Source organism: Cavia porcellus, unplaced genomic scaffold, assembly GCF_034190915.1.
Source record: "Cavia porcellus strain 051 isolate PalLab524CR breed Dunkin Hartley unplaced genomic scaffold, mCavPor4.1 scaffold_15, whole genome shotgun sequence".
NCBI classification, from domain to species: Eukaryota; Metazoa; Chordata; class Mammalia; order Rodentia; family Caviidae; genus Cavia; species Cavia porcellus.
In genome coordinates, this window is record NW_026947498.1 from 57818255 (window position 1) to 57832369 (window position 14115).

The 14115-nt window shown below is 37.0% G+C and overlaps 1 protein-coding gene across 10 annotated transcripts in view; it reads left to right on the forward strand.

Annotated features, from left to right (window-relative positions):
• Cd96 (CD96 molecule) overlaps positions 1-14115 on the forward strand; it is an 82437-nt gene that overhangs the window by 42232 nt on the left and 26090 nt on the right. For all 10 annotated transcript variants that reach the window (XM_003469196.4, XM_013151697.3, XM_063224922.1 and 7 more), the window contains exons 6-8: positions 1548-1638; positions 3077-3265; positions 8761-8853. In XM_003469196.4, coding sequence (XP_003469244.1) covers positions 1548-1638; positions 3077-3265; positions 8761-8853 — 373 coding nt within the window. The remainder of the gene's footprint in view (positions 1-1547; positions 1639-3076; positions 3266-8760; positions 8854-14115) is intronic.

Here is a 14115-nt window from a genome sequence, read left to right on the forward strand (position 1 = left end):
GTTAGTTACTGAAGGGAAGGGAAGTGAGTCATGAGACTGGTTAAAAACAATGAGCAGAATATAAACTTTCAAAACTCCTTTTTAACTATTCAAAGCCCATGTCTCTGTATTCTTTCCTGACCAACCGGATGTAATGATCTTTAACATCATATTGGATTAAATGAACTGGATTATCTTTGCTTTACTTAGTAAGAATTTACTTGGGGGTTCTAGTTTTTATTTTCTTGGAAAGAAAATATATGTATGTATATATTATTTCTACATCCTTGCCTTCTGCATTTATCCCTATTGTTTGGAAAAATAAACGTTGTCTGAGTGGAAATTCTGAGAGCTACCTATGCTATTGGACACAATAGATAACCTTGTTTGAAAGTTTACTTGTTTCCTGGGGATTTTGATAATGGTTATACTGAGGAATAGGAAGCTAAACCTTAACAGACCCTCACCAGAAAAATGCTAGCCAGTCCTCTTGAGTTTGGTTCCTCAGTTCTGCAGGCTCAAATTCTTCAGGAGGAGCTAGTTTATCAGTAGACACACTGAGTATCACACACGGTTGATTGTTCTTTACTGCTTAACAACTATATTCATCAGTTGTGGAAAATATTTGAATACTATCAACTAGAATATGTAAAATATATATCCATCTCTTGATGATAAAGCAGAATATTTTAAATAAAATCATAACTTTACAGGGTATCTGATAAAACAAGAGGGATATAATAAGTATCACTGGGTATTTTCACTAGGATGTGAAAGAACCTATTAGCCAAAGAATGAACGGTGTCAAAAATAAAGCATAACTAACCCTGCATCCAAGCTCTCTCCTTTTATAACATAGCAATCTAGTTTTTATTTCATTATGATTTCAGTACAGCGTTTGCCAGGAAATACCTCCGACTGGATGTGAGGGGCTCTAGCTCCTAACTACAGCATTAATTCCTTTCCACTTCTTTAGATCCCTTGATGCCTTGATTCTCTCCATCTGTCAAATGGTGATAAAAAGGCCTACCCTATCGTCCCTATAGAATCAAGGTAGAAAAATTTTAAAAATTAGGAAAATTGTTTAAAAGTTAAAAGTAATTTTTAAAAAGTGGTGTATTTATATAAATGGTTTCTGTATTTGTTGCTATAGATAGTATTTTACATTTTTTAGCAAATGTAATACGTGGATCTGTTTTAGCTTTTTAATCTAAAAATAACATTCTCTGGTCTCTTCCTTCATCTATTCTTCAGTTTACATTTAGTATAAGCTTATTCTGTCTGCCAAAAATTATGATTTTCCTTTTCTAGAACCTATAATCCAGACTTATAATGTTAGTATAGTCCTAGATCCTGAAAGTGACCTGGGAGATGTAGTTATAAATTTCTAGCGTGGTTGTAGACATATAGGACACATTTTAAAACGATCTATCTTGGAGGTAAACACACTTTGTAGTTACCCAGGTAAAAATAGAGAAAGTCATTGCTTGCCAATTTGCCTCACATGAATGTTGGCGGAGATGTGAGGACCACTGTCCTCTGAATAATGCTCTTTCTGTCTGTCCTAGAGTATATTTACCTGCTCACTAAAAAATGTATTTCCCAAAGCAAATCTTACGTGGTTTATTGATGGCCGGATTCTTCAGAGTGACAAAGAAGGTAAGGAAACAAATAAATGAAAATGATTTCGGCAGAAAAAAAGGAAAAAAAGGAGAGGGAGAGAGGAAGGGAGGGAAGGAGAAGAAGGAGGGAGGGAGGAAAAAAGGAAAGGAAGGGAAGGGAGGAAAGGAGAGGGAGAGATTAAAACTCATCATGGCGCAAGTTGTTCTTGGCATGAAAGAATAATTCCCAATGCAGGAGACACAACTTTCTGTCTACTAAATATCATCATCTGATATTTCCCTTGACTACTCCAAAAGGAGAGAAAGTAACACCTCTCAAAATGAAGGAGAGTTGACTTCATCAAACAACATACAGATACTTTTGCTGAAGTGTTAATAAAAGCAGATATTTCATATGAAGACAAAAATATTTGATTCCACATATAATTGATGTCTCTGATTTTGCAACATTGTTGTTTGCATTTCTTTCTTAATTTGGTAGAATGTGGCCAATTTGTGTAGCGCCACTGCTTAAAGTCAGTTAATAAATAATTTCTACTTTTTCTTGTGAGGATGTGGGTCAGGGCTTGAGGCCATAGCTCTACAGGAAGTGCGTGTAAAGGAGTTGGTTCCTTGAAAAGGAACACATTTGCTGAGAATTAAAAATTCCTGGCCCAGGAACACACTGAGATGAGCTCAGCACAAAGTTATATTTTCCTAAGTGGTAATAGTGACAGAAAACTCTGCCTGGACAACAGGTCTTCTCCTGAGTCACTTTTCCTCTAGGGAAAGTACAGAACACATCTTAATTCCTTTTTTATCCCCTTTCTCCTCCCTCTCCCATCTCTTCATCTCCTTCCCATTTAAGAAATATCATTTTCCTATTGCCTATTATCTTTTAATTTGCCATTTACTTATAAATTAAATTTCTCATAAAAGAGAAACCGTGCAGTATTTAAGGTTTTGTATCTGAGTGCTGCTACAAAACTAAACTGTACTGCAGAGCCTTCCCTGGGTTTAACCCACTCCAAAACTCAGCTGCACCATTGTTAATACACAATACCACGGAGCTGGGACAATCTTCCACCCAAACTCCTGGACTCGAGGCTCAAATAAAGTAACATTATTAATCAATGCATTTAATCCCTGGATCATGGATCAATGAATGCCACATAGGAGCTTTAATAAACAGCTCAGGTTAACTCCAACCCTGCTGAAACCAAGCCTCACTTCACAGGAGCTGAAGCTTGACTACTTTAGACACTATATTACAACAAATTAACTGAATGCAATAGCATAACCTGTAGTCGCTGCTATTTTAGTGGCTGGAATCAGAAGACCATTTGAGGACACAAGTTCAAGGTCAGCCTAGGCAAGATCTCATCTCAAAAAGCAAAGCAAAACAAAAAATAAAAGCCACAAAATGGCATCTTGGCAGCACTGTGGAACTGATGTAGGTAATCTGAATGACTAACAATATTTTACCTGTTTTGTAGAGCTGTATATTACTACTGAAGAGCGAAAAGACAAAAGCGGGTTTTTGGAACTCAAGTCTGTTTTAACAAAGATGCATCATACTACACCAGTCCAGTCAAACAACCTCACAATTTGGTGCACAGCTTTGTTTCGAGTCCCTGGAAATAAAGTACGGAACACCGCATCCGAAAAAATCACTTTTTCATTGGGTGAGTTGTCTGTTTAGTCCATAAGTGTTTAATAAGGGCTATCAAAAAATTCCAAGACTTCAGAGCATGTCTAGTTGGAAAGAATATAATATGCATTATGTCCATAGCATTTTAATCTCAGAAAAGCTCAGAACTCTCTGTATAATTCAAAATTTAGTAACCAGAATATTTATGATGTTAAACCAGATGAAATAAGAGATTTTACTACATTAAAAGTGAGATTATATACAGTGACAGAATATGTCTATACAAAGGAAGTCTTTAATAATAGCTGTCATTACCACATATTTGATAGTAATGTAAAACTAAACATAATTGCAAATTATCATAATAACTCTAGATAGGATTGTTTACCTATTTAGTCAGTCTTATTTTCAGCAATATTTTAGTCTATAACATGCTCATAAAAGCAGACTGATTTATGAGGAAGTTTTCTTTTGCTTTAAGAACACAATCTGCATCTTGGGTCCTGTTACTCTTTCACAAGTGCACTGGTCAGTTACTGGGATCCTTAGAAGAAGAGGGTTACATGTCTCAAAATATCCCCACTGTCCGGAAGTAGGTGTCCTTCTGATGCTGGGACAGTGACATCATCCCTGGACATGTGTGAACACATTAGTCAATCACTTCAAAACCATGATGGATTTACACTACAATAGCCTCACTCAACGTCACCTAATTCCCTCAGGAATAAAGACGCCTCTTTTCTAGAAGACTGGACGTGGGTAGTATTGGTCTTGAAGTTAACTGTTTCTCACATAGATTTACCAGTATTTTTGACAGAATCTAAGGACATGAGCTAAAACACTATAAACTTCAAATTCTGAAAGAAAATGACATTTTCAAGACAGAAAAACAATATTTCCTGATGTTAAAATTGTGCTTGATTTCAAGATCAGAAAATAGTTAACACTTTTAATCCAATGAGAATACTAACTCCAACACCCTAAAACACATTGTAATTTTAATTTTATAGGACAGTCCTTGATCTGGTGTAATTTTAGGCTCTGAGCAGGTGGTTAATTATAAATTGCCAAATGAGTCTTTAGCTTTAATGATCAAATATTAAAGACAATAAATCTTGAAGAGTTCCATTTCCCAAAATGATAGCTCACATTCTGGTCCCATGCTGACATAAATCACCATGAATCAGTTAGAAGATGCAGCTGAGGCTCCGTAAAGCAGTGCCATCCAGGTATCATACTTCCCTGCTTTACACATTCTTTAAACACTTATTTCCAAGCATGCTGTGGCGTGCAGTGGTACTGCTGGGTGCCTGATGAACTCTGGAATGCAATTCTGGTGCTTAGTGCAACAGCCACTGCCCTATCAAACTATTATTGCTGACAAGGTACTGAGATGGAAATACAGAAGAAAAATGTGATCTCAGTGCTAGAGGTGAGGAACTGAGCATTACAGAGGAAGAAAGAGATATAGTGAGAAAAAATAACTTTATTCCTTCCCACTTCCAGAGAAGGGTCACAGAGCTAGAGGGTGACAGGGAACAACCCTCTGACCTACACACAGAAAACGGACTCCCGTGAAGTTCAAGTGCTAAGTGAGACTCAGAGGTCCAAAGGAACATGATTAGTGGCCTCCAGGCAACTATATGAGCATCAAGGCCTGCAGAATTCTTATGATTTAATAGTATCTACAAAAAAAGACAAAACAAAAACAAAATGTCCTTTCCAGAAACAGCCTGCCCTGTAGCTTTTCAGAATGTCTAAAATTGCAACACTGCATTCCATTTATTTGATATAGTCAAAGTATTGGGTTTTGTGAGGCTTTTTTGTTTGTTTGAAGTGGAGGGGACATATTTGGTTTTGTTTTATTCCAGAAGTTGAATGCAAATTTCCACTGGGGTTGATAATATTTTGGATGTCATCAGCCTTGACAGAAACATATTCATTAAGTGGATGTCCAACTGTAACTGTGAAAATAAAAACCTTTGCAATGGAGAGAGTAGAAAGTTGACAGGTAGAATAGTATGTGTTATGTGTGCGTATGTGTATGCGTGTACGTGTACATGTAAGTGTGTATTTTGGGATGTAGAGAGAGGAACACAAATGCATATCTCCATAGTGAGACAATAGGACCTACAAATATTGAGGTGGAAAATGTCAGACAAATATTTCTTATTTCATGGCTGGCACCTGTGATCAATCTTGGGGTTCCTGACAGTATCAGTGGAGAACCTTCATATACGTGTAAATCACCCAAGGATCTCATTAAAATGCACAGTACGATTCAGGTTTAGTCTGGGGTGAGACTGACATTCTGAATTTCTACCAAGACCCTAAAAAACTACTTTCCTGGTACACAGAGCATATTTTGAGAAAAAGAATCTAGAAACCCTGGGATTTCTTTCATTCCTAGGTGGGGCCGAGAAGGCCAGCATGTGCTCTAAGGAAGCCCTAGAATTGACCCTGCTGTCCACATAGGACAGACCTAGCTATCTCTGAAGCTATCCCTGCAGGGGTTCTGGGAACAGCCCAGCCTGTTCTGTTCATAGTGGATCCACTGGATACTGACAAAGTTGCTTTAGATGAACAGCTCATCTCTTAACAACAGTCGCGATGAGTGCAAAAATTTGAAAACTAGAAGAGATGTCTCCGCCAAATTCTGCCTTTGAAATTGAGGGAATTTCTTTTCCCTGTTAGGTTGTTATCACTTCCTTTTGCATCCACTAAGTTTTGTTTTGAACAAGCAGAGTTAATATTTTAGAGTCTAATCTGAAACCAGGCTTAGGATTGTTTTGTTTTGTTTTGGTCTGTTGCTCTGTTTGACCTCAGGTTTCATGTTGAAAACTATGTATCATGTTTATCACTGGGCAAAGAGTTCCTCTCAGAGTGCAAATCTTATAGTAGTATCTTCATAACTTACTAGCAGTCTGAAAACAGCTTCCCAAGATGTTTGATAATGAAATATAGCATAATGGTATCCTAAAACAGACATGTTTCTTCAAAGAAAAACAAATTCTTTCTTTTGTGGAACTCTGGGATTCAGCACAATTTATTAACATCCTATGTTCCAGGACTTGCCAAACCTTTTTCTACAAAGGGTCAGGAAATATATATCTCAGGTGTTGTTTTCTATAAAGTCTCTGTCACATCACTCAATTCAATCACAGCAGCTGTAGACAACATGTAAACGAATGGATGACTGTGTTCCAATGGAAATTCACTTACAAACATAGACACTGGGTAGGATTTGACTGCAGTCCAGTTTACCAACTTCTGTTCTAATCAATCTATAGAGAAAAACAGCTAAGCACTTTATTTTCAAGACACATCTTCATCTTACTAAAGCATTCTTTTAGAAGATGATGCTCAGATCTACCAGATATAACATATGCATTTAAAAGTGGTTTTTTCTTTCGATGTTAATCAATTTGTATGCATTGAGTCCATCGTTTCCATCTGCTAGGATCCATAAATGCAGTGAAGAATAAAACAAGTGTCTTCTCTTGAGGGAGATATCTGACAAAATGGGCGCTAAAGACTAAGTTAAAGATTGAGGGATAAATACAAAGTAGGAGAGTAAATATGATCAAAATATGTTATATCCATACATTAAAATACAATATGGAAACAATATTTTAAAAGTAACAAGCACTAATAAAAATACATTTTAAAACTACAAAATAGCCCGTTTTCCTCATGAGTAGTTGTATTCAAAGAAACTTGAAAACAAGAAAATATCAGGAAACGGCAGGAACAAAGACCAAGAAAAGTACTGTGCTTGAGAAATTCTGTTGAAACATTTACCTATTGGTTAAAATGAAAATTGGAGAGAGCGGGATGGGACGGTAAGAGCAAAATGATACTCAGTATCAGAGTTGGTAGTGTAGTAGGAAGCCACATTATGAAATATGCTGAAGAGTTCAAATTTATTTTGGATGACAGAGAGGAAAAGCATGGTTATTTTGCTTAGCTAATACATACAATTGTCCTCCTCCTCCGAGACTAATAGCATGAAAGCATTTATATGATAACCTACGGCCACCAGCAATAGCAATACTGCCAATGATAAATATAAAATACACATGTATCTAGATCATGGAAACAGATATCTTCCACTGGTGTTATGTGCTACCTAGTAGCAATTTAAATAGCACATACCTGCCCCATAAAGTACATTTTAAAAAAATTAATAGTATAATTTTTAATTAAGTATACAATTAACTGATATAGGTCATATTGTGTGCACTACGTTCAGTGACATTTGATTGAGAGTTAAGTCTCTGGCCTGCAAAATCCTCCAGCCTCAAAAATCATCTAACCATATTTAACTAGAGTTCCCAAGTTAGTAGATTCTTCAGGCATTTGTAAATTGGTTTTTTTTTTCAATTTTTTTTTTTTTTAGTACCAAACTCATGAACTTGCGCTTGCCAGGCAGGTGCTTGTACCACTGAGTTAAATCTCTGGCCTGTAAATTGTTTTATACCTTAATGTATTTATTTTAAAGCACAATAGTGCAAGTTGAAATAATTGAAATGAATGTATAATATAAATAAGTAAAAGAACATGTCCTAGTCTCTATTTCCAGACACACACACACAAAATTGTAACCAAAATGTTAGAAGGATCAAAATAATAATATAAATTTACTGATGAATAATAATACTGATAGATAAATAATAAAATTTACTGATATTACATCTAATTAGATAATTGTATTATTGTTTCTGCTCTTGCTAAAAGTTTACAAATTTATAGGTTTTTTTAACCACGTGGTTATTTCCTGAGTATTTTAAATATTAATTGCTATCATAAGCTTCCTGTGTCTTGAGTTAAATGTCACCTTCCTTAGGAAACATTTGTAGAAATTTGGATCTTGGTTGCAATCCTGTGTCACCTTGCCAACACAGTGCCTTGCTAACTTCTTTCTTGAATATTTGCTCTTCGAAGACAGCTGCACATTCTTCTTGTTCCCCATTAAGTCTCATTGCCTGGACCGTAACAGCCCCTCCAAATATATTTGTTAGGTAATGACTAAATTAAAGTAAAATATTTTTAGGCACTAAGTCATCGCTTTGTTTTCCTGTTTCATTTGTCGTAAGTATCTGTCTGATCTCTTTGCAACCGGATCTGTCTAGCTCTGTTGGGGTAATGAAGATTAAAGTTGATAAAACCACAAACAGCAAACAGTGGGAATGGCCTGGCCGAACACATGTTCATTAGAAAGACTGAAAGTAAGGCTCTCCACTAGTTGGAGAGGGGTGTTCTGTAAGGCAGATGCCTTGGATGGTTGGAGGCCATATATGTGGTAGAAAGCAGGGATTCTCCTGGCTGCAGGTAGTCCTTTGCTGTCTGGAAAGCAACTTCATTTGTATTTCACTTCCTCCAGAGTCTCTCCAGTTTGATTAAGGACCTATTCTTTGTCTCTCCGATTTGGTATGCTAACTTAGGCCTCCACTTTTAGTTTACTTTCCATTACCTGTTCAGGACCTGGGCCGCGCCTGCCTAACTTCCCTGTCTTGGCTTCCCTTTCAGGCTCAGTGAATTTCCCCACAGAGGCTGCATTCAGCGTTACAGCATCTACCCTGGGCACCCAACCTTCTCCAACCAACAGCGAATCTCTTACAAGTAAGGATACTTTCACACTATTTTTCCCCATCATTTATTAATCCTTTAACCTAGCAGATGGCTAAAGAAAAAAATTTCAGCCAGCCTGCTATGAAATTTTAGATAAACCTATTAAATATTGTTCTCATGGTTCGAAGAGTTAATATAGCTTCATCCTTCACTTGAAGCTGTGGGGAAAATTGGAATAGATCAATATTTAGATAGAAATTTAAATTCTCTGTTTATTATTAAGTAGGTTAGTATATACTTTTAATGGGTTAATAAATTAGGAATCCTCTTTTATAATTATGATCTCAGTAGGGAGCTCAGAAAATGGGTCGCAAAATGGCATCCTGTGGGCCAAAGGTAGTTAGATTGTTTCAAATTTAAATTTATTTGGGTTCAAATTAATCTACCTGACTGACTGTTGAGGACTATAAATTTAGCCCTCCCATCTGTGGTGTCGTCAATAGTGGAGGGCACTGGGTCAGTGTTGCTACGGCAAAGGGATGACCGTGGGTCTCAGAGGTTGGCATTGTTGCAAACAAATCATAAATTTCCCTGTTGATGGCCTTTGTGTATAACAAAGTAGCAGGGTGACTTTCTCTTTAAAAAAAAAAAACTCATATTCTACATTGAATAGAAATATGACTTTCATTTCTTATATAATTAAAGCTATCAATTTTATCTGGAAATGAGAACTGAAGATAGAATTTAAAATGAGCAGTCAGTAGGGATGAACAAGCTCTTTAGCCAGTAGCCCTTGGCATATAGCCTGCAGTCACTGTCACAGGTAGATTCCCCTCGGAAAAGGAAGCAGAGGTGAGAGATGCCTGCAAATCACTCAACAAAACGTTTAATCTAATTTTTTTGTTGCTCATCATGTTTATGGTCTGCATCCCATCTCCCTTCCCCTTGTTCTTCCCTTTCCTCTTCCTCCTCCTCTTCTCATTCTTCTTCTTGCTTATTTTCTTCCATTCATTATTCAGTGATAAATTGTAGTGGATTATGGCACTCTTCCATCAGCAAATATTAGCATCTTCAATAATAATAATACCTTCAATCTCTAAAGCATGCTTTGTGTTACTCATCTATGGATTCATGAAAAACTATCTTGATACTTGATTTATAAAGTATGTCTCACATGGGGGTCAGGAATCCAGGATCAGCTTAAAAATTCATATTCTTTAACAAGGTCAAGCCAATCTGTTGGCTGAGCCTTCTGAATGCCTTGTTAGTTACTTTCTAAACTCAAGCATGCTTAGTAGGAAACCTTACTTCCTTACTACATGGGTCTATTGATAAGATGTGTCAGTATAGGAGCTGGCTTTCCTAAGACCAAGTAATTCAAAGGGATTAAGGCACAAGCCATATGCTTTTTGAAGTGATAGTCTCCTCACTGCACATTATCGCTTCTGCCCCATTTTATTCCTTGGAAGCAAATTACCAGGTCAGTCAAATACTAAAAGAGGAGACTTGGGCTCTGCCTCTTAAGGGGAGAATGTTAAAGAATTTATGGATAAACTAAAGGCCTCACTCTGTCATTTGCAATGTTTGCACAGGTTACTTAACCTTTTTATGAACAGCACATAGAATTAAGTGTTCATTCTCATTTTCCAGATAACACAGAGACAGTAAGAGCTTAAATTATCACTCTAGTTAGTGATAGAGTTAATATTCAGAGTAAAGTCTTCTAACCCTAAATCTAGTTCTTACCACATTAGATACCATTTTTCTCCACCACACTAAATACCTTATAAAGCCAGTGATCTTATCATATGCCTATCACAGAGTAGGCACTCAAAAATATTAGTTGAATAACTACATTAATAAAATAATAACAATTTAACTGAGTCTATGAATCTTTTTTTTCACAATCTACTCTACTCGGAGGCAGTAAGATACATAAACAAAAACAATAACTCAAAGTGATAAAGTGGAATGCATTATTGCCGCACAATTTTAGAGTCCAGAGAGATTACAGGAGAAACAAGGGGATTTATTTTAGGTGTACACTGACTCAACAGACTATTCAAAAGTATTCAAAAGAGCTGAGCCCTGAACAAAGGAAGGGCTTCTATTTCTATACATTTTGTTGAAGGGGTTTGCTGTGAAACTGGAAAAGAGTGTAAGCAAAGTTACAGAAGTGAGACAAAGGCAGTTATTTACTCAGTAATAGTTTTACACCTTAACCTTAAAAGAAGACAGATTCAAGAATGTCTCCAGATTCTGTTTACAGAATCATAGTTGTCCACTTTATCTGTATCCTTTGAAAGAAGACCCATTGTAGGATGTTACAGGAATCTGCTTACAGGGACATAGTTGGTTATCAGTGTCAGGGAAGAGGAATATGGAGGAGCTATTCAAGGTTAGGAAGGAAAAAAAGCTTGATTTTCCTCTGAATTCTGCTTTATGATAGAATAAAAATGTCTGGGGAAAGGGACAGATCTGGAAATATCAGGCTTCAGGTTACAAACCCTGTGGGTTCTTGAAACCAAAAAATGTTCTCTAAGAGAAAAGAAATAAGCTGATCTCTGAAATGTGCATTGTGTTTACTCGAATCAGTAGAGAATTTGAAAGAATATTCCAAACAGAGAAAAGGAAGTACGCAGATGTGCATTGGCAAAGATGTTCATGATTATTTGGGAATATATCAGTGAACAAGATTGGGCTAAAGAGGTGGAATTGTGCATCAGAGAGGCAAAGAAGAAGATTAGACAAAGAGAGCTTTGAGTCCCAATATAATGACTTATATTATCCTTTAGGAAATGAAATGTGACACCATTAAACATTTTTAGAGGGCAATATCATTAGTCCTCCAAATATTTTTTGAGCATCTACTAAGTATCTGGTACACTTATAAGTGGTAGAAATACAGCAATGAAAAAAACAGAAGAAAAATGCTTTTGTGGCATTTGTGTTTCCAGTTGAAAGCAGACACAAATTCTTTCTAGCTGAATTTCACAGAGTTAGTCAACATGTGTTAAGTGCTCACATAGGACTAAGCATTCATTCTTACTTCTGTGAAGTAAGTCAGAGCGACAAAAAACACAATTGTGCTTAGGGAGCCTACAATTTAATATAGGTCCAGTATTAGGGGAAGAAAGGACAGTAACAAAAGAAGTACTGCCTGATCTACTGTCAGAAGGATACGGTATAATTGGAAAGTATATGGAGAATCAAAGTCCTCTTTCCAATAAAAGGCACTGCCACATTGGACCTGAGAATTGGTTTAGACCAGTAGTTCTCAATCAAAGTAAACTCCATCCCATCCTGTTGGACACTTGGCAATGGCTTGTGACATTTTGGGTTATCACAAAAAGAGTGAGAAGGGACTACTGTCATCTAATAGGTAGAGGCTAAAGATGCTACTAAATATTACACAATATAGCTCAATAATATGGATCCATAATATAGAATTATCTGGCCCCAAATATCAATCATGCCAAGTCTGTAGTAAGTAAAGTAGGTATCTTTCACTTTACAAAATCAAATTTAGACTTCTGTTAAGATGAAAATGACAGATTATGTTTGGAAAAATTTTCTGTCTGATGTTTATATGTCAAAATCATGCTAAATTCATAGTTGGGTACATCTAAGTAAAATTTATCTTCTTAAGTAATCATCCAAGACATTCATTCAACAATTGGATATTGAGTGCCTACAAAGGTTCTTAAGGTGCTGAGGTTACAGTGATGAACAAGACAGAGAAGAACCCTTTTGCTTAGAGCTTACAATCCTGAATCACTCTTGCCTTGCTTCACATGTCTCTTCCCACCAGGTCACAGACCCTTGGGCTCTGCCTCCTATTTTTATATCTGCACATTACCCTAGGCCTGATATTGATTTTGAAATTAAACGCCTTTTTAGTAACTTTCTTGGTTCTCACAGTTCGGATTTTCCACTCTGGATAAGGAGTAAAATACTAGGACCCTTTTCCCAATCGCCAGGTAGACACACCTGATCTTTGGCAAGTGGGTGATCAGACATGAGGATAGGGGGATGATAAATGAAGCAGTGGTCCCAGGGATGTCACAAGTTATGCAAATCATAAACAGATGGGGATTCAACCCTGGAAACACGTCATTCAATGTCAACAAGTCAGGAGGAAGCAGGCAAAAAGATCAATAGATTAGGATCCTGGTTCTAAAGTTAAGAGGAGGATCCCAGAAAGGTCCTAGAGGACAGTTAGAAGATTTCCATGATTTGTTTGTGACAGTGAATTTTTCTCTGGTCATGCCATAACTGTCTTTTATTGTCAGCAGGGCAGCTCAGTTGTTATCAAATAGTTTGTGACTTTATCATACATAAATGAGTAAGAAAAGGTTAAAACAGAGAGGATGGAGAGTAGCTCAGTAGTAGAGTGCTTGCCTAACATAGAGAAGGTCCTGAGTTCAATCCCTAGCACTGCAATGACAACAACAACAACAGCGCTGGACAAGGGAGTGAAATCAGGGAATCTTCAAAGACATAAAGCAAAATGAATAAAGGACAATGAGACGATCAGAAAGAGTGCTGACAGCAAGAGCGGGCTGCTAAGAACAGGAATGCAAAGCAGACTAGGTGAGGTGAAGCCAGGTGACAGTGAGCTTAAATTAATGAGCTGTAGATTTGGGCTGTCCTCTGAACACTGACAGACAGCTACTGTGGATTATTCAGTATGTGGGGAGAGGAAAAGAGAAGCCATGTGTATAGTAAGTGATAACTGCAGCACAGGGAGAGAGAAGACCAAGTGATGTTGATTTGAAGTGACTCCGATCGATGGTAGCCTGAAATAGAATTGGCAGGTAGAGATACAGAGCGCTGCAGTGGAAGACTTACCAGGATTTTCTGCCTAAATATGGAAATAAGTAAAAGGCTTTTAGAATACTATCATAAAAGGGCCTTCCAGTTTTTTGCTAGTAATTACTTCAGAATTTTTACCCACTGCCATTGTATTATTATGCTGAATGATTAACATTAATATCTGTCAAACCCCCTTAATGAGCTTGGAATTGTTCTAAGCTGGTAAACACAATGTCTCATTTCATCTTTCCAACAACACACTGATATAGGCACTGCTGCTATCCATACATGACATATGGTGAGGTTAAGCGACATGCCAAAAGTCATGTAGAGAATGGAAAAGCCAGCATAGAATCTAGGCAGACTTCAGATGCTGAGGTCTACTGCCAGTGAGGGTACGTGGTTGGTGCTCCGTAAATGTCTTCAGACACTAAATAAATCCTTTATTGTTTGAAGCTGCTATATCTCCTCTGGAAAGGTCAACTGTGATGGTTGTGC